This window comes from Cynoglossus semilaevis, chromosome 11 (genome assembly GCF_000523025.1).
Source record: "Cynoglossus semilaevis isolate Cse_v1.0 chromosome 11, Cse_v1.0, whole genome shotgun sequence".
NCBI classification, from domain to species: Eukaryota; Metazoa; Chordata; class Actinopteri; order Pleuronectiformes; family Cynoglossidae; genus Cynoglossus; species Cynoglossus semilaevis.
The window spans coordinates 7,331,539-7,352,014 of NC_024317.1; the positions used below are offsets into that span (position 1 = coordinate 7,331,539).

The 20,476-nt window shown below is 38.6% G+C and overlaps 3 protein-coding genes across 6 annotated transcripts in view; all 3 read left to right on the top strand.

The window, feature by feature from the left end:
- Positions 1-1,449: 1,449 nt before the first annotated feature.
- On the top strand, positions 1,450-3,479 carry mustn1b (musculoskeletal, embryonic nuclear protein 1b). The gene is made up of 3 exons (XM_017036762.2): positions 1,450-1,569; positions 1,671-1,794; positions 2,307-3,479. Exons 1-3 carry the CDS (start codon positions 1,561-1,563, stop codon positions 2,420-2,422), a joined length of 249 nt encoding a protein of 82 aa, XP_016892251.1. The 5' UTR covers positions 1,450-1,560; the 3' UTR covers positions 2,423-3,479.
- Positions 3,480-6,651: 3,172 nt separating this feature from the next.
- On the top strand, positions 6,652-14,470 carry LOC103386188 (inter-alpha-trypsin inhibitor heavy chain H3-like). 3 transcript variants are annotated; one of them, XM_025060411.1, is made up of 21 exons: positions 6,652-6,825; positions 7,952-7,981; positions 8,079-8,102; positions 8,252-8,406; positions 8,527-8,631; positions 8,740-8,902; positions 8,984-9,094; positions 9,203-9,331; positions 9,578-9,694; positions 9,785-9,953; positions 10,040-10,165; positions 10,286-10,467; positions 11,038-11,223; positions 11,534-11,673; positions 11,920-12,074; positions 12,322-12,362; positions 12,592-12,754; positions 13,227-13,428; positions 13,550-13,722; positions 13,904-14,015; positions 14,137-14,470. In XM_025060411.1, exons 1-21 carry the CDS (start codon positions 6,667-6,669, stop codon positions 14,264-14,266), a joined length of 2,772 nt encoding a protein of 923 aa, XP_024916179.1. In that variant the 5' UTR covers positions 6,652-6,666; the 3' UTR covers positions 14,267-14,470. The 3 variants fall into 3 exon arrangements, with proteins under 3 accessions (XP_024916179.1, XP_024916177.1, XP_024916178.1); XM_025060409.1 differs by lacking the exons at positions 13,227-13,428; positions 13,550-13,722; positions 13,904-14,015; positions 14,137-14,470 and adding an exon at positions 12,439-12,507 and having other exon boundaries at positions 11,920-12,354; positions 12,641-12,743; XM_025060410.1 differs by lacking the exons at positions 13,227-13,428; positions 13,550-13,722; positions 13,904-14,015; positions 14,137-14,470 and adding an exon at positions 12,439-12,507 and having other exon boundaries at positions 11,920-12,348; positions 12,641-12,743.
- A 143-nt stretch (positions 14,471-14,613) lies between these two features.
- Positions 14,614-20,476, top strand: part of LOC103386176 (inter-alpha-trypsin inhibitor heavy chain H3-like) — a 10,437-nt gene continuing 4,574 nt past the window's right edge. Inside the window, exons 1-12 of one of the 2 annotated variants that reach the window (XM_008320330.3) lie at positions 14,614-15,426; positions 16,311-16,349; positions 16,470-16,493; positions 17,385-17,542; positions 17,625-17,729; positions 17,812-17,974; positions 18,093-18,203; positions 18,381-18,509; positions 18,590-18,706; positions 18,804-18,972; positions 19,296-19,421; positions 19,857-20,038. In XM_008320330.3, the coding sequence (XP_008318552.1) occupies positions 15,283-15,426; positions 16,311-16,349; positions 16,470-16,493; positions 17,385-17,542; positions 17,625-17,729; positions 17,812-17,974; positions 18,093-18,203; positions 18,381-18,509; positions 18,590-18,706; positions 18,804-18,972; positions 19,296-19,421; positions 19,857-20,038 (1,467 nt within the window). In that variant the 5' untranslated portion in view covers positions 14,614-15,282. The remainder of the gene's footprint in view (positions 15,427-16,310; positions 16,350-16,469; positions 16,494-17,384; positions 17,543-17,624; positions 17,730-17,811; positions 17,975-18,092; positions 18,204-18,380; positions 18,510-18,589; positions 18,707-18,803; positions 18,973-19,295; positions 19,422-19,856; positions 20,039-20,476) is intronic. The other variant, XM_017036343.2, reaches the window with a different exon arrangement.

Sequence of the window (20,476 nt, forward strand, 5' to 3'; positions counted from 1 at the left end):
TGTACCGTTTAGAATAAAAGTGAATTTATGTGAATTTAATTTGGTCTTTCATGTATCACGTTTCTTGAGAGAACCTGAACGTGATGGTCCCAGATGTCTGTGTATGGTTTATTTAAAGCAGTGAGGAAAGGCTTTTTTTTTTTATCTGAGTCTTACTAAGATAGAAGTACACGTATCTGTGTTTGTGTGTGTTCTAATGAGGACAAACAGTATGTATTGACGCGACTCAACATTTTTCTGCACTATAACAGTTAACATGTTAACAGGGAGCACCTCCATTTGTCTCCAGGTGAATCACATTCCTCTGATTTAAGGACTGTAAACACCGAACACTGCAACACGTTCATGTCATTATAGGTCATTGTCTGTTTGTGGACACAAAACTACCTTGTGTTTGACCGCTCTCCTGACATGTTCAAAAAATTTGAACTTACTTTGAACTTTTTTTTTTTTTTCTTACATTGTTTGTTGGATTTGTTTTTGGGCCAAAAAGGTGACTAGCATGTTCCAAAAGTGTTCTTCATTCCTACAGGGAGAGGAGATAAAGGAACCATTTATTGCACAAACTCCTATTTATCTTAGCTTTTACTTTTCCTACTTTTTGTTGAAATGATGTGCCTGAGTGAAATAACCAGCATTTCTTTTTTGTTTGTTTTTTGGTTTCCTTTTTGTATTTTTGTTTTTGTTGGGACTGTTTTATCGAGATTGCTGGATCATCAGGTATCAGCAGGCTCTGATGAGAAGAATGTGACATGCATAGACCTTTAAACTGTAAAAGAGACAGCTGTCCAACAGACTAAGGTGTGTACAGTACGTGCGCATGGAAGTGTGTGTGTATGCGAGACTGTGTCTGGTTGAGGTGACTGCTGGTTCTCGACCATGGTGCTGGTGATGACTTCATGATGACGTTTTCAACTCGTCATTAAGTGTTCAAAAGGGGAGAGTAAACAGCTAAAATGTAAGCGACGGCGGTAAATTATCATTAAAATAGCTTTTACAATAAAGGATGTAATAAACCAAGTGAAACCAGTGTTTGTTTGTTAATGAACATGTACAGACTGTCTTAATGTGAGTCAGTACTGGGTCCTGCTCCGTCCACAACCTTCATTAAGCAGTAGATGATTAAATGAAGTGAAAGTAACAACCACGTATAAAAACTTATACTAAAATCTAATAGAATTCTAGGGAATTCTCATCAATATTCTAAATTGTACCCACTCTGTGTTTACCTTCTTCATCTGTGCCTGTGAGCCCGTTTCTTTGACTTCTGATTGTTTTTGACTTCAGCATTAGAAAGTGTCTCTTGTTGTTGTCCTGTGTCATTTCCTGAATTATCAGCTGTGAGCATATCGCACATGATGGACGAGCCACTCTAGCTGTACCCCAGCTCACATCATACCTAATAATACACACTGACAACAGACAGAATGGACCAATGGACAGCTGCACTGACTGACTCACTGGGTCTGGACCAAGACTATATATACCGAGTCGAGACAAAGAGATACATTATAGTACTCTGTACTCTGTACTCTCTGTCGGACCGAGACTCCAACCACCATGTCACAGGTATATTAGATGTACTCAGATAGTACCACAAATGTCAAAGTCATTACTGTTGTATATCTGTGCTTATCTCTGAAATATATTCTTTGTGTTGGTTCATCCAGCAGGGTGAGGTAAAGAGGAAGAAGCGTCCACCAATGAAGGAGGAGGACCTGAAAGGAGCCCGGAATAAACTTGGATTAAAGGGCGAGGTCAAGAGCAAGACTTATGAGGTCATGGTGGAGTGTGGTGAGTAATGTCTGCTGTTTTGTTGAGGCTGGTAATGCTAATATATCCCTTTTTGTAAATAAATATACTCCGTACAGGCCACCCAGTGGACAGCTGCAGAACTTTTATCTGGTCCCCTTTTACTTTCCTATGACTGCAATGAAAAATACTACAACTTTATTTTGAAAGTCTGTTCTGCAGGTTAAATTCTTAGTTTTTGTGGACTACATGGCTTAAACATCCTAGCTACTATATGTTTGTTTCTGGTGTCTGACTTTTGGCACATTTCTATTTATTAATCATTAAGCTACTGTATGTTCCCACTTGAATTTTTTAGGGTCATTGTCACAAAATTAAGTTAGATTTGGTCAATGAACTACTTGTCCACTATGCCATGTCTAAACTCAATATAATAGTTGTATATTATTAGAATTAAGGTTGAAGTTCTGTTGGACAGCACTTTTGTCCATTCACTTGTATATGTATTTTTGAACAGCGTTAGAATATAAAGACACATTTCTGTCTTTGTTCAGAGCGTATGGGCAAAGTGGCTCCTTCTGTATTCAGTGGTGTGAGGACGGGGACAGAGACGGTGCTGGAGAAGCCTGCTGCTGCCAAAACTCCAGGAGCCAGTGTGTTTGGCAAATAGAGAAGGAGCAGCAGCTGCAACAGGAGGAGGAGGAGGAGGAGGAGGAGGAGGGTCAGATCTACAGATTTATTTCATATGTTCCAACAAATACTAAAAATCATAAAGTTAAATTACTGCACATACTGTAAAAAGACACAAAAGATGAAACTATCTTTTTGTTATTGCAGTAACATACATGTGGTTTGAGCTGAGTGTCCAGGGATCTGAACGACATAGAGGGGCTGCATACCTCTGACAATGTTGTCAAAACTTAAATGATTCTTAATTATAACACAACCACAAACATGTAAACTCCATACGTATATTATTACCTTATTTGATATTGAATGATATACGTATGATGACAAATACTTTTTTACCATAAAACATCTAAAAATGTTCCAAACTTCGGAGTAAAAACAAGAGTGACCCTTTTAAAGGTCAGCGGGACGTTTTGTTGTTGTTTTTTGTACAATTGTATGTTGTATTGTCTTTCATATTCTTCTCTCATGATGTATTTCTTGCTTTTCATTCAGGCAACTGTCCAAGGACATTTTTTGTTTGTTAGAATGATAGCATTTTATCACTTTAGTTGTGCATAAGTCATTTATGTATTAGAGAACAAAAATCTTAATTTCTAAACTTACATTTGAATACATAATATCCCAATTTACATATTTTTGTTGTTTGTTCAATCTACAAAAATCAAATGTGGCAACAAATAATTGTTACTAACTCAACTGACACAAGTGTATAACATTTCAGACTTCCCACATTAAGTAAAATAAATGATTAGGTATCTATGTGTCTACAACAAAACCATCTGTTCAGTTATAGAGGAAGGGACAGGGGGAGGAAAAATCATGAGTGAGTTTATTTTAAAATTTCAATTGAAAGCTTAACTCAAAAGCAATGGAATACCAGGCCCAACAAAACAAAAATGAAAAGAAGCCTCCAGGCCAGCCATTGTGACAATGACCAAAGTCCAAATCATAGAAAAGCCATGAAATTTCATGATCTGTAAACAGTCAACCATATGAGGAAGAAAATAAAGCTGAGCAGACTCTTGTCTCTTCCTCAGCTGTGGCGGGCCTGGGTCTTTTGGGGGGCAGAACCTAAATAGCTTTCTACACAACACACTGACCATAACAGGGATTATAATTTAGAACAAACCTCAAGACAGCCAGTCAAAAGCGGACAGGTCTGGACTATCTTGGCCGTCGTCCTGACTTGACCAGCCTCCATTTTTTAACACATTCAAACACACATGCAGCAAGCGGCACAGCGGCTTAGTAGAGGATAGCAGCGGCATGGCAGCCTGATAGCGGAAAGCGGCGGCACAGCGGCTGCCAAAAAACAAATGAAAGAAATGATGTTCCTTACCGTGTTGAAGATTTTCATGATGACCAATCTGCAAAATAAACCCAAGACAGAGTCATGTTAACTATCTAAGTGTGAGTACAACATTTGTCAAACAATTGCTTTCTAATTAAATACAAAACCTCATTTTGACTCTCACCTTGTCTTTTAGTTGCATCCAAAAAATCACTTACATTTCCTTCTGAGCCGTTCATTCACACCAAAGCGACATGCCAATTAGGGAAAACATGTATCTGAGGTCACACACCACGAGCGTTTCATAGTTTGCCACTTCCGACTTGGAGTAGCCTGTCAATGCTCGATTTGCCTGTATGCGCGTCTGGTCGCCATCTTGGATAGCGATATACGGCCCGTTTGCACGTGCGCGATTATATTGTTTTCTTTGCTTTGTTTAATAATGTTTCATATTTTGAATACAAGTTAAATTCAGAAGTGGAAATTAACCAATACATTTTACGTTTTTGTAAATAATTTGTAATTTTTAGTGGTTTCGGGAATAGTTTTTTGTTACTTTTTTTTTTTTTTTTTTGTCTTTTATCTTCGTTAACCACTGCGTTAACAATCTGCGCGTGGTCGTGCGGAGTTACTACTATTTTAGTGTAGCCAGAGAACTTAAGAGACGGGCTCTAGCATGTTAGGTGGATGATGGAGGGTGCTAAACAACAAATGGAGATTGAAGATTGCCAAGCTGAGAGCTCACATGGATTATATGAGTCAGAAAGCGAAGAAAATCCTTGGCCATATCTCAGCCAGCTGGAGATATTGTTTTAAAATGCAAACGAATCGATAACGATATCGTGCGGTGCAAAATGTGCCCCGGCGGACAGAACTGTCGCTGTCAAAACTTCGACGTCAAACCTGCGAAAGCATGTGGCAGTAAGTAGAGTGTATGTCCTTTTGCCTGTGTATCCCAAACGTTATGTTTATTGTTTTATTGGGTAAAAACTTCCCCTGTTGGGCAAAATGTGCCTTCATCATATCGATTATTTTCGCAAAGCTCAGCATCCATCTCCATAGCTAACATTTCAGTGAATTAGCCTCACGTTTAAAAAAATGTTTTACCAGAGTACAGTCAGAAATTAAACAATAATTGCAGTTTGTCTCTATACACCTGTGGTGCTTTATAATGTTTTATGGTGTGACTGAACATAGTTCACACTGAATATAGTTCCGTACATGAGTTTGTTTGTTTTAAGTTTTATCTAGTCAGTCATTTATTAAGTGTTCTTTAGTGGCTTGTTTAAGTGTTCAAATGGATCATAGAGTTTTCAAGTTATGCCACATGTATTTGAATTGTTGATTAAAAACAACAAGTTGCACATTGGGTCTATAACTTTTACTCGAATTAAATTAAATTAAGATTTTTTTCAGTTTTATTTGAGTATATTTTTACATTGGTACATTTACTTAATTACTTAATTACTTGTTCCACCTCTGGTTAAAATGACCATTTCTCTGTGATAATATGAAAGACATATCTTTGAAAAATATACTAAAACACCTAGAATGTTTAATAAACATTATAGATAGATAGATAGAGAGATAGTGTTCATTATCATTGAACATTATAGATAGATAGATAGATAGATAGTGTTCATTATCATTCTACAGTACACTATCAAAGTAGAGTAAAAAATGTAATCTTTGTATCTGGGCTTTTTCCAACTGTTTTCCTGTGCTGTAAAAGGTTGTTTCAGAGTTTATGGGCAAAATGTGTACATGCAAAAAATAAAAATAAAAATAAGCACAGTCATGATTTTGTGAGTACACTAGCTGGTACTCAAACCACAAGTTACCTCATGAATGCCTTCTTTTATACCCAGGCAAACACATTACTTACAGTACACTTTCAGAGCATGCTGTATTGGTCCATTTGCCGGACACCAGGACAAGTCATGGACAAAAGTAGAAGAAGGAATTCCATTTCAAAACATGATACACTACAGTACGTGGTTGTGTATTTATAGTACTCTGTTATTGCAATGATACTAAATTCACTAAACAAAGTTTGGTTCTCCTGTTGTAGTAATTATTAGATACAATCATTATTGATATTGATACAGGCTTCTTTAGATATTTACACAATGTTGAGCGTAGATATAAGTCCTGCCTCTCTGTCGGTCCACTGACCAGCAGCCAGGTCAGGTAAAACTAAATAAAAATATTTAGATCCTGAAGTACAAAGTTCAGAAAGTTTTTAGTACTGTGCAGTGGAAACAGAGAAACTGACTGTGTTTATATGGGATACATGGATGTTGAACACAAAGAAGAAGAAAACATTTCCAAAGTGTTTGGGTAGTTTCTCAATCAAATGGCCATCCGAAAACATTTTCCCTAATTTGCTGCAGAGATACTGACCTATTTGTTTTGGTCAGTGTTGACATTACAGAAATGCAAAATGCAAACAAGTGTACTTTGTTGTTTGGATAAAGTAGGGTTTCCACAGACTTCAACACTGTCCAAGCTGAGCTGTAACATATTCTTGATTAAGTCAATGAAAACTGATATTGTTGATTTGGTGATTGCATCTTTATTTTGATTTTTTTCAAGTTTGATTAAGATACATTGCATAATAATTGAAACCCAACTATAAGCAGTATACAAAAAAAATATTAAATGGAAAATAATTTAAGGTAGTACAAATATAAGATGTTTGACGTTGTATACCTTTAAGCTTCTTAAACAGGATTGTGTGGGCAGTGAGATGTGTGTGGTCAGTGTAGTGACAGACCTAAAGGAAATGTTTTCTGTATTATGTAACACTGTGGTGTTGTCATAATACTGTTTATATTGGAATGTTTTATAACATTTGCCATGTTGGAAAAATTGAAAGTACACTACAATTTCTTACACCTACACACTTTCTGACCCTCCCACTAGACCAAATGTTCTTCTCTGTGCTGTCAGTGTTCAGTGGAGCCAGTGGAGTCATGTCTGGACGGTTGGGTGTTCGCCTGCTGCTGCTGCTGGGCTGTGTTTGCCACTGGCTGCCTGGCCTGGCCCTGGCTGCTGTGGTCATCTCAGAAGGACAGGAATCTCCACAGGTAAACTTCAGCTTCAATAAATCAATATAAATATTATCTAACACTAAAAAACAAACTAGATGTATAAGAAGTGTTGCACATAACAAACCTTTGTTGTTTTGTGTGAATGGCAGGTTGTGTCAATTATTTAATTACATATTAGAGTTTCAGTATTTAAGGATTATAATTGATTACAGAATAAGGCCAGAGCCAAATTATAACCTGAAGGTTAAAGATGAATGTTAAAAAAGAAAGAAGTTTACTGACACATTGTATATATAATTAGTTCAATAAATTTGAAAGCAACTTTAATATAGTCTTATAGTAAGCTTATGAGATAGTTTGAGTATATATATAAAATAAGATAACATGATTTAATGATAGCTTCCAGAAAAAACAAAATATCTAAAAATTTAAAACATATTCAGTCAAATATTTAAAATCAGCAAATGACAACAAAATATAAATTGTAAATTGAATTGCAAAAATGCTAAAATCTTACAAAAAGATATGCTAAAATAAGTTGATTAATGCAAAACATTAGATAAAAATAGTTTAGAAGTAGGAGTACCTTTCATTCTACAGCAAACCGATACAAGTTTGAGTATGTTCATTTGTCACCAATACTGGATGACAGTGGCACAGCCAGTTTTACTTTCTTGTTATTAACAGAAGGCTAGTTCGAGCCAAAATAAAATATTTTACACAAAAAAAATCTTCAAAACCACAAGGTTGTAACATTAGACAAAAATATCAATGAAACTATAGATAGAATAAAATAATGTAAAAGTGAACATTTCTATACGCAGTAGTTAACAGCCAGCTGAATACAGTGAGCAGCATAAGCACAGATCCACTAAAAACACACAGTCTCCTGTATCCAGTGAATAAAGGCCCACTTCAACTGTGTAGCACTATTTCCATGTTTCAATAAAGACACACAAACACAGAGCAAAGAGACATTAGTTGGAAAACCCAAACACTGTAACATTGACTGCACTGCACTTTGTAGTGCACTTTGGTGAAAGACATGTTGGAGCATCAGGTACAGTATTTGATAAAGATTTGGCCTGATACCAAAACTGTAATTTGTGAATTTTCTGATTATAAGTTAAAGAATAACCGAACTGTTGTGTTTGCGTTTCAGGACACAAGATTAGCTGCCAGATCACTGCAGGTATAAACACCACTGGAATCTATTCATATACACAACATAAAAGACATCACTGTAACAGTTTGCAGCTAATCAGACACTTAAATTGTCTTCACAACAGAAAAGAAGTCCAAATGAAATTGAGGTAAGATCGATATATATTTGTTAATACAAATACAATTTGCAGTCAAGTTTGTAATGAACCTGGGCTGTGTGCGCTGACCTTTGTGCTAAACCTCATAAAGGAGTTTGTTGTCATGTGAAGAACAGTCTCCCACTTTTACCGTGGCTCAGGTGGAGGTGCTCAGTGTGACGGTGGACTGCACGGTGACGTCTCGTTTTGCTCACACCGTCATGACCTCTGTGGCTCTGAACAAAGCCAATGTGTCCCAGGAAATCTTCTTTAAAGTGGAGCTGCCGAAGACAGCCTTCATCACCAACTTCAGCATGTCAGTCTTCCTTCAAAACTCTGTTTTTAATGCAGTTAAACAGGACAAAATAATAATAAAGTCGCAACATTTGTCTACAAAGTACTGTGTAATGAAACATGTCCCCCCCCCCCTCCCCAGGGAAATTGAAGGTCAGGTGTATGTCGGTGAAGTGAAGGAGAAAGAAAAGGCCAAGAAACAGTATGAGAAGGCCGTCTCCTCTGGACAGACTGCTGGACTGGTCAAGTTAGTCGGTCAACTTCAAAATGCTTCAATATCTGAAAAAGGAACCTGGGAGTTTCAGGCAACAATTATAGAGTAGTTGTAATTGTTGATGTCTGTGTTTGAATGCAGGGCCTCTGGCAGGAAGATGGAGAGTTTTTCAGTGTCCGTCAACATTGCTGCAAAAAGTAACGTGACTTTTATTCTGACCTATGAGGAGCTCCTTCAGAGGAAACTGGGCCAATATGAGATTTTAACAAGAGTCCAACCTAAGTCACTGGTTCAGGACTTTAAGGTGCAGCTGTGATTCAAGTCTGATGACCTTATAGTCACAGCAGTTAAGATTTTCACTGTGTGTGTGTGTGTGTGTCAACAGATAATGACAAATATTTACGAACCACAAGGCATTGCTTTCCTGGATGCCCATGCAACGTTCCTCACCAATGACTTGCTCCCCCTGGTGGACAAAACTGTCACAGACAAAAAGGTGTCTTGCGTTAATTCTTTCAAATTCAGAATATGACATGTTTGCTGACATTTGAGGAAACAAGGTCGTCAGCAAGGATCTTACTCAGTGTCTTGGTCTCCTTGTTAGGCCCACATCTCCTTTTCACCAACGGTGGAGCAGCAGAGGAAGTGTCCAGGCTGTGATGGAACGCTCATTGATGGAGATTTTGTCATCAAGTATGACGTCAATCGAGGAGAGAGATTTGGGGACATTCAGGTCAGCTGACAACGGTCACTGAACTCAACATGTGCTGAACATACAGTACACTCCTACACAGTCTCTAACTTGAACTGAGACTATACAAAGACTAAACCCTGGAGCATTTAGAGAACTTCAGCGGCTGTAGCTTTGATTGAGACCAAAAGTACAGATGTCTGGTTCATCTCAGTGTGTCTTATCAGGGAAACACTGGAGGTTTGTGGTCTCAAAACATTTAGCTCTTTTACTTCCTTTCCTTTCCAGATTGTCAATGGGTACTTTGTGCACTTCTTTGCTCCACCTGACTTGCCAAGAGTCCCAAAAAACATTGTGTTTGTGACTGACAATAGTGGGTCAATGTCAGGAAGAAAACTCCAGCAGGTGAGAAATGTTTCTGGAGATATTTAAGTAGCTGCTGTAAAAAAAATTAGAAAAATTTTTAACTTCTGGCCTTATCTTATTCCTTGGCAGTCAAAAGATGCACTAGTGCATATCCTTAGTGATCTCCACGAAGAGGACTACTTTGCTGTCATTAAGTTTGACCATATTGTTTTACCCTGGAGAGATTCACTTTCCAAAGCAACAAAGGAAAACGTAGAGGAAGGAAAGACATTTGTAAGAAAACATCATCCTGTGGGAGGTACGTGTCTGGTGGATTTAAGAATCACAGTCTTGACAGTTCTAGACACAGATCCATTCCACTCTCTGCTGCTTGTTTTGTTCCAGGCACAGACATCAACCTAGGCGTGTTAAGAGGAGTTGACATGTTGGTCAAAGACAGACAGGAGAATAGACTTCCTGAGAGGAGTGTTGACATGGTCATCCTACTGACTGATGGGATGCCAGTCTCAGGTGAGTTTGTACAGACAAACCCACAATAATCTGAATCAGGTTCAAAGGATTTGAAGGTCGAGGCATTGGCAGGGTTTAAAGGATATTTTCTTCATGTATTTATGAACTGTGTGTCTACAGGAGAGACCAACACAAAGAAAATCCAGGAGAATGTACAGTCAGCAATTGGAGGAAAAATGTCTCTCTTCAGTCTTGGATTTGGAAATGATGTTGATTATTCCTTCCTGGATGTGATGAGCAAACAAAACAAAGGAATTGCTCGTAGAATATTCGAAGCTTCAGATGCTGCACTTCAACTGCAGGTGAATGATATATAGACATTAGTTTACACAGTCTGTAGTATGTAAAGATGGAGAAGAAGTTACAGACTTACATTACCAGTCAAAATATTCTTTGTAATTCTTTGTTCAATATTCACCACAAAGTTGAGGTCACTTAGTGACACAGTGGGATTTGCTTCTCCCTCCTCTGTGTGTTGATTTTCCTCAAACATTCAAGCTTCAATGGCCCAAACCAGGTATGATAAGGTCAGAGGTTAAATTGACCAAAGGTACCAGTATAAATGCTAGTTATTGTCTGTCCCTCCACCAATAACTGCTGATTTAGTGAATTTGTCAGTTTGCCCAGTGACCACGAAAATTGACAGGACAATATGAAGCAGTTGAAAATGTTACTTTGGATTGTAACAGCAAAACATATTTAATCAAAATGTATGTTAGACAGGACAATATGAAGCAGTTGAAAATAGGAAAATGTTACTTTGGGTTGTAACAGCAAAACGTATTTAATCAAAATGTATGTTGTGTTTGATAAAACAGGAAAAACTATTTTGGAACATTTCTGTTTCAGTAAAAACCATACCTGTATTTCAGGGTTTCTATGATGAAATTGCCAACCCTCTGCTGTCTGAGGTGGAACTACGTTACCCTGACAACGCAGTGGACTCTCTGACCAAAAACCACTTCAACCATTTGTTCAACGGCTCAGAGATTGTGGTTGCTGGTCGTCTGACAGACAATGACCTGGATAACTTCCTGGTGGAGGTGCTGGGTCAGGGGGTAAGGGAAAGCAAGGACACTATTAATATATATTTTTGGAAGAGAAGACTATCATGCAAAATTGACTTGTGTTTTGGTACATACATTGGTGTCTCTGGAGTGTTTGACCAAACCAGGTAACAGAGAAGACTATCATGCAAAATTGACTTCTGTTTTGGTACACACATTGGTGTCTCTGGAGTGTTTGATCAAACCAGGTAACATTTCATTTTGGCTTCAAGGAACCATATTAATTCAAATTGACCATAAAAGCAGCATAAGTTGTCCACTGTAACTATTATCACTGTGAGACGACGTCCCCTCTGTGTAGTTTGAGGAGGACTACAAAGCAGAGGGTCAGGCCAGTACCCTGGACCAGGAGGTCCCATACCCAAATGAGGAGTACATCTTTGGGGATTTCACAGAGCGTCTGTGGGCCTATCTGACCATCCAGCAGTTACTGGATAAGAGGTTTGTTCAATTTAGAAAAGCTCTGACCTGACAAACATATTCCAACAGTTCTCGTAAAAGTGTTTTAAGAGACTCATTAAGGTCTGAGCCTGACGGTGCTCCACTCAGTCTGCTTTTCACACTGATGTCCAAACTAATATAATAGATTTGATTTATCACCATCACATGTTTTTAGATGACTCTGTTCTTTTCTAAATACTACTTTATTTAGATGTTGACTTACACGGCAAACTTTGTCTTCTGCAGTAAGAGTGGTGACCCAGCGGAGAAGGTCAACGCCACAGCCAAGGCACTGGAAATGTCTCTGCAGTACAACTTTGTCACACCACTGACCTCCATGGTGGTCACCAAACCTGAGACAGAGGAAACAGGACCTCTCATTGCAGACAAGCTGACTGAAGGTGGGGAACTCATTGATTTACAAATAGCTTTACTTCACTCTGTGTGGAGAAATAAACACAGCAGTCTGCGTTACGTGGGCTCAGTGTTCGACTCCTCACAGCAGGTCACAGTCTCCATTCATCAACAGACATTCCCCTGGTCAAAAACATTAGCTCCCAGCTTGGTCTTGATCAGGGAGGATCTAGGGAATCACAAATTTAGGCTGGATTTTGAGTTAATATATTTTATTCTGTTTTGTTTCAACAGACAAACGACAGCAGGCAGAGAGGAACAGGAACAGTAAGACAGTATTTTGTTTTTAACCATGAAAAGATGAAAAGAGCTGAGGTTTGAATCTAATGTGTCAACCCTTCCATCACCCAGGGTATCAACATGTACCTCCTGTATTTAGTAGCTATCAACATACCTACCATGCACCACCAACACAATATGGTAAGTGACTTTTTTGAATCTCTGCTGACTCTGCAGGTCTTGATGTTCAATTCAATTTGATTTGGATTGCTAATGTTACAGCAGAACATCAGCTGTGGTACTGCTGTGTCTTCTAAAATACCTTCATTTGCAGTGGATGGAGACCCTCATTTCATTATCGAGCTGCCAGAGAAGAATGATGCGCTGTGCTTCAACATCAACGACAAACCAGGAACCATTTTCACACTGATTAAAGACACAAAGTCAGGTGAGTCCTGGTCAGCCTCTCAGTTGACAGAGTACAATTCCTTCAGTCCTTATTAATGACCAATATAAGACAGAACTCTCCCTACAAAGAGACTACCGTAATTTACGGACTACTGAGCGCACCTGAATATAAGCCACACTCACTAAATTTGACAGGAAAGAAACAATTGTACATATACAGGCTGCACTTGATTCAACATGGCTCAAACTGCTCTCAACCTTCGCTACGTTTTCTCTCTCTCGCGTGCTCCACGCACATTTATGCACACAGCCATTCACAAACAGACATACGCTACTAGTATAACACAGTAGCCGACCAGAAAAGTCATTGATGCTAGCGATTTGAACCTTGTTAGCCCGAAAAAAATCCATATATTAGCCACATTATTGTTTAAGCCGCAGGATTCAAAGCGTGTGGGAAAAAAAGTCGCGGCTTATAGTCTGGAAGTTACGGTACATTGATTGTTTCTTAGGTGTTGTTGTCAACGGTCAGACAATTGGAGACAAGAAAATCCCCCCTGATGGTAAAATAAACACCTATTTCTGGAGGTTTGGCATCACCCACAAGACTCTCAGGGTGAAGCTGGAGGTGAGCACCAGTGACATCAACGTGTTTCAGGACAGTAAATGGATGACCATGTATTGGTCCAACTCAATCTCTCTCAAAGGAACCAAGTGAGTGGTGGCTACATATATACATTTTATACCTTGATGAAAATGTTTTGTTTGTTTTTTTCCAATCTCTGTTTAAAGTTAAAGTTCACTTCACAGTGATCTCCTCTTCCTTCTCCTCCAGCATGGATCTTCATGTGACCAAGGACCGCAGTCTAACAGTTACACTGAAAGATTCAGTCAAGTTTGTGATCCTGCTCCACAAAGTGTGGGCCAAACATCCATACCATCAGGATTACTTGGGTTTTTATACTGTGGACAGTCATCTCCTCTCCCCTGCTGTTCACGGCCTTCTGGGTACAACATGACAATCTTACTGTCCAAGTACACTGATAGGTCTCAGGATATTAGTCAAAAAACATCATGAAGATTTGACTAAGAAAAAAAACCTTTAAAACAAATAAAGAAAATGTAGGTAATATATGTGTTTATCATATGAGCGGTGAGGAGCAGCCATAATGTTTTCCGTGTTCCACAGGTCAGTTCTACCATGGTGTAGAATATGAGGTGTCCGAGCTGCGTCCAGGAGAGGTCCCAGAGAAACCTGATGCCACCATGTATGTGAAAGGACATGAGCTGAATGTGACCAGGTACACGCCTCTCATAATTCTGTTCTCTCAATAATTATTATGCTATTATGTTATTGTAATTATGAAATGTAAAATAAAAAAAGGAATTCTTTAAATACGACACATCTGTCCTGGTTCACAGAGGCTGGCAGAGAGACTTCAGACAGGATATAAAGAATGGAGAAAATGTTCCCTGCTGGTTTGTTCACAGTAATGGAACAGGCCTCATTGATGGAGATGCTTCAGACTACGTCGTGTCAAGTCTGTTATAAACATTTCAATTTAAGTATAATTATATCTGTGTCATTGTTGTCATGTCTACAAATTTCAGTAAAAAAGTGTTGCAACACACTTTTAGTTAAAAAAAGGAGTTAAATATGAATTTGTTTTCTTTTCTCTGTGCCTGGTCTGTTTTTGTGTTTGTCCTTGCCTTGTTTCTTTGCTAATCTGGAGATTAAAAAAATGGAAAAACCCTACGTTAACATGACTTTTATTGCTTTCTGCTGACAATATAACAAAGTCGTGTCACTGTGGTGTTTTATTACTGGTTCAAGCCTATTGGAGATTGACTGTGCTCAGTGTGCCCTCAGCAGATGTTCTGTAACAACTTCAGACCGACTCAAGGGGCTCACTGAACCTTGTATAAACTCTTTTGACTCATCTTAAAAACAAATGATTTAGTTCTACAATTTTCTACCATTTATAAACTGTTAAAAAGACTCAGGGCAGGGAAATCTCTGTGCATGGAGCCCACAGGCAGAAGCCTAAGGATGTTTATGGACTTAATGTTGCCTGGTAATTGCTAGCATTTATCCCAGCTTCCCCTCTGTGACCCAAGAAGTAATTAAAATAGATTAGAAGAAGTTGTCAGTAAAACCTCTCAATCTTTATGTTTTCTTTTCCTGGTAAAAAACAGGTTTCGGTGGATTACAACATTTGAATTCAACCAAAGTTCCATTTGAAACTATGATTTTAAGAGGCAAAATATTTCTTTATGCCTAAATAGATGTGAGACTCGTCTCCTTCAGGAATCATCTCAGCTGACCTGTGACTACAAAATGTGACATTTACAATTATGACATAAAGACACATCAACAACCAACTGGCGAGTCTGGACCTGCCTGGTTTGACATCGACTTCTGGGAACCCACTGTTATGTAAACAGCACAAACGGTTTAATGGGTTCTTCCTCCAGCAGGAGCAGCAGTTGTGTGTGGGCGTAGTACAAGTCTTACGGGAAGACTTGAGCCCCACATGCCTGAGATTTTTTGTCCCCTTGTTTTCAGCCATGCTGGGAAAGAGACTCCTCAGTTCCACAGCAGACATGACTGCAGTGAGGACAGTCCTGATTCTGTGGCTCTGTGTTTTCATCTGCCTTCCAGCTGAGACTTCTGGTGCGCTGGTTATTTCCAGGAGTGATGTTCTTACTCAGGTATTTAACATTGAAGATTTTTGTTTTGTTTTTATCTTTGTGGTCATAAAACTGTGAACAAATGGCTACCTGTTTTTATTGTGCTTAAATTGGACGATTCTTCACAGCAGTGGAAGCAACAGTAGGAGCTTTTTCCTTAAAGAAAACTCAGGCAGGATGTGCATTCAAAAAAACAAGTGCTGAGGGACAATGCTATTGTTCAGTAAAAGTACTCATTTATCTCTAACTGTTCTGGAATCAGAATTATTTGAATCAATTTCATAATATTTAGTTTCTCGTCAAACAAATCCTGACTGGATACTGCTGGCCAGTCTTTTCAGTGGGCAGTGGAATTTATAAAAACTAAGGTTAGACTTTCCGTGTGAGTATAAAGCCATCTGGTGACAAGCCAGGGCTGCAGTGATGAAAAGCAGGAAAAGTTTGTTTTTGTAAAAATTATTTTGTTTTTACTGGTCGTTACCATAAGAAAACCTGAGTTTACAAACTCATTTTAGGGGAAATAAAAGTAATCCTACAAATAATGTACACTGAATAAATCATCACATAATCAAATGAAGATTTGACATTTAACCTTGACTTACGAATATCAGGGATTCCACTTTCATAACCTCCAGTATGCAGTTTGAGGTTTTTTTTTTTCCTTCATCCTCTCGTGCAGCTTCACAGATGGCAACAATCCATTTTTTATACACCATCTGTGGGGCAGCCAAAAAAACCTGCTGTGACTTACTCAGAAATGTGCAAGTAAATCAAATGTCATTGTTAGTGTCTCTGGAGTATCAAGTTAAGTCCTGTCTGATGACGCTATAAACCTTCCTGTGTGTATATACCCGCTCTTCTGTCTTTTCTTCATAACAACCCACTAACACTGAGTTCTGTTACAGGAGGACGGACCAACCTCCGACATCAAGTCTGTCAAGGTGGTAAATAAACAGATATTCATTTCTTTACCACTGCCTATGTATATACACGTTACCTCACCTGGTTTTAAAAGATCCTCGTTTTAATTTAAGCTTTAATGCATTTCTTTTTTTTCTCTGCAGAAACGAAGCACGGACTCTGCTGATGTGAGTGGTTTGGGGTTTTTTTTTTATCATTATTTTTGACGTAAATTCCGCCAGCCAACAGTTGTGAAAGTTTGTGACTGTAAAACAGATGCCTGGAAGCCTCTGCTCACAGTAGTGGCATTGTTCATCTCCCATGAACTGCATTGGTTACAGATGTCACTTGTTCTTTATTTTTCCACTCGCTTCACGGGAGGCAGAGAACATACTGCAGAAGGTTTCTTCAGCTCTGTTTGTAATCTCTGTGTGATGTTCAGACATTCTGGGATATCTTGTTCTCAACATTTAAAGAAAAGCAGTAAAGAGGCTGCCAGTCCTTTCAGCCATTAATCTTATTAATAATTTTTCATGTTGTTTTCACCATTAAAAAAGTAATTATTTTTAAACGGAAACTCAAAATTTGTCAACTTTAGACCAGATGTTCACAGTAGGTTATTATATATGTAGTTTGGTTTAGCTCTCACTGTGACAGTCAAATACCAAAAGCGTCCACCAGGGGGTAAAATATAATCTTTTCCCCAAAATGTTTTTTTAATTTTTAATGAATATATTTAAGAAGCATACAGCATCACTTCTTAAGTTGAAAATGAATCTTTCTTTTTTTTATTAAGGGTTTTACATTATATTATATTTCTTCTTGTATAAAGTTCAATTTTAAATAACAATTTCTCAACCAACTGTTAGATATAGTTTGGTAATAAAACATCTTTATGACCAACCAATGCTAAATGAATTATTCCAGTTTACATCAACATATAAATTTGACATATTAAGAAATCCTAAGACAAAGAAAAACATTTTAAACTTTTATTTTCCTCAAGCCCTTGATTCTTTAATGGTCCAGGAACAAAAGTGACGAGCAAGCTTGATTCTCATTTTCTCCTGTTCTTTCAGATGGTGGAAGTGCAGAGCGTTAAAATTGCCTGTGCAGTGATGTCACGTTTTGCCCGTACCGTCATGACCTCGATTGCTCTGAACAAGGCGAACTCCTCACAGGAAGTCTTCTTCAAAGTGGAGCTGCCGAAAACTGCCTTTATCTCTAATTTCAGCATGTGGGTTAAAACCTCAGGGTGACTTTTGACCTTTTAACAAATTGACCAACAGTTTCAATAAATGAGTCCTTGTGTCTGGCAGGGAAATCGAAGGTCAGGTGTATGTTGGGCAGGTGAAGGGGAAGGAGAAAGCCAAGCAGGAGTACGACAAAGCCGTCTCCTCAGGGAAGACTGCAGGACTGGTCAAGTGGGATATTAAAATTTCACAGAGCTGATGTTATAATGTCAGTGATGCTCAAAGTAACATCTGCTGTGGTTGCTTTTGGCAGGGCCTCTGGCAGGAAGATGGAGAGTTTTTCAGTGTCTGTCAACATTGCAGCTAAAAGCACGGTGACCTTCGTTTTGACCTATGAGGAGCTTCTTCAGAGGAAACTGGGCAAATATGAAATTTTAACACGGGTTCAACCAAAGTCACTGGTGCAAGACTTTCAGGTGCGTCTCTGCTCGTGTTTTTAAACCTAAATGGTTTATTTTGGGTTCATTTATTCCTATCTTTATATTGATACATATTTTATCCTGTGTGTGTGTCTGTGTGTGTGTGGGCGCACAGATTGTAGCAGACATCTATGAACCTCAGGGCATTTCATTTGTTGATGCCACTGCGACTTTCCTCTCCAATGACCTGCTACCTTTAGTTAAAAAAACTGTCAGCGATAAAAAGGTAAAAGATCAAAAATCTAAAAAGTTCATAAGCGATAAAAAGGTAAAAGATCAAAAATGTTCATAAAATTAAATATCGATCTATCTATCTATCTATCTATCTGTCTATCTGTCTGTCTGTCTGTCTATAAGACATTCATCCACTGACATTCTCTCAATGGACCTCTCTGTCTCTCAGGCCCATATTTCCTTCTCCCCCACTGTGGAGCAGCAGAGAAACTGTTCGGGATGTGAAGCCACCATCATAGACGGCGACTTTATCATCAATTATGACGTGAGAAGAGAAGCAGGCCTCGGTGAAGTGCAGGTCAGCCTCCATTAAAAGTCTTTCAAGCAGCACATAGGGCTTGTTAATGAGTGTTCATCAAGTTCTTCATCTTCTTTCAGATCGTCAACGGATACTTTGTGCACTTCTTTGCCCCCCCAGACTTGCACAGAGTTCCAAAGAACGTGGCGTTCGTGATCGACAGGAGCGGATCAATGAGTGGAACGAAGATGAAACAGGTGCAGTTAAAACAAACATACAGTGTGGTTACACACATACGCCGACTTCAATGTTTATCTATGTTTTCTTTTCACTTCAAACTCTAAACCTTTTCAGACTCGAGATGCAATGGTTGCCATCCTGAAAGACCTCCATGAAGAAGACCACTTTGCTCTCATCTTATTTGATGACAACATTAAAACCTGGAAGAACCATCTGACCAAGGCAACAAAGAACAACATTACTGAGGCCATTGAATACACCCAGGGGATCAGAGACAGTGGAGGTAAGTACATGGAAAAGAATGATATAATCCTGGGTGGGTGGATTAGTAGCCAATGGCTATCGTTCCCTTGTCAGAAAGGTGTGGGTTTGAATACCCAGTTTCACACATGACTCCTCTGAAGACAGTTTGCATGTTGTCTGTTTTTGTTAGATCTCTACCTACAATCGAAATATTTTAGATCTAGGTCAAGTACAATTGTTCTAAATGGAGCTCTCAAGTCAGTCTTGTTCTCCTCTAAATATACATATAGTATATATATAAATAATAATAATAATAATAATAATACTTTCTATGGATTTCTCTCTTTTCGTTTTTTTTTTCAGCCACTGATATCAATAGAGCCGTACTAAAGGCCGTGGAAATGTTGAAGAAAGAACGATCCCAGGACAAGGTTCCAAAGAGGAGTACAGACATGATCGTTTTACTAACTGATGGAATGCCAAACTCTGGTGAGATTTCTTCATTTCAATCTGTTAAATATAAAAAAAGAAGCATCACTAAGAATTAAACATGCAGTCAACACTATTAATAATAATTAAAAAGGCATCATTAGAAAGTGCTACTACACAAAAGCATATTCAGAAAACAAACAAGAGTCTCTTATTATTTAACACATTTTTGAAAATATATGGTAAAGTTTCAATCTTGGTTAAGATTTTACTCAGTGAAACCAACTGACTAAACGGGGCAACAGCAGGCTAGCTGCAAGTCCCATCAGCCACCACAGGGGCAGTAACACATGTACACTCTTCCTGTATGACTGGTGTGACTGGTCTTCTAATCACTGCCGAGTTACTGATCATTACTGACACTAGTAGCCGGTCCAAGTACAGTCCAGTACAGTGTATTGTTCCAGTACATGTGTCTGTACTGTGTATCTGCAGGTGTTTCTAACCTGGGAAAGATCCAGGAGAATGTGCGCTCTGCTGTCGGGGGAAACATGTCTCTGTTCTGTCTTGGATTTGGAAACAATGTGGATTACTCCTTCCTGGATGTGATGAGCAAACAAAACAAAGGACTAGCGCGCAGAATATATGAAGCTTCAGACGCAACACTTCAACTACAGGTAAAGGCTTTTACTGCATTGTTAGACAGTGTACTGCAGTGCAAGTGTTTTTTTAACAGCACTGGGTTGTGTTGAGGTATTGACTGACATCTTTTAAAATAGTTCATTTTTTTCTACACTGCATTAATGTATGTATTTCTTTAATTACGATCAGTAGAGGAATAACAGGCAGCCAAAGAAGAATAGTAATTATTTGAAAATATACAGCCAAATAATAAGATAAACAAAAGGTTTGTGGTCAGTTTCTGAACCCCCACCAACCCCCACACGCCCTCCGACCCACACCCTCCATGAATTGAAATACTATTGAGAACCTGGTAACATGTATATTCTTATCTGTACAAACCACTGCATGAGTTGCTGCCACCTAGTGACTGGAGGCTTGTTATCATACAAGCATTACAGCAGTGGTACACTTATGTCCACTGGAAGTCCCCC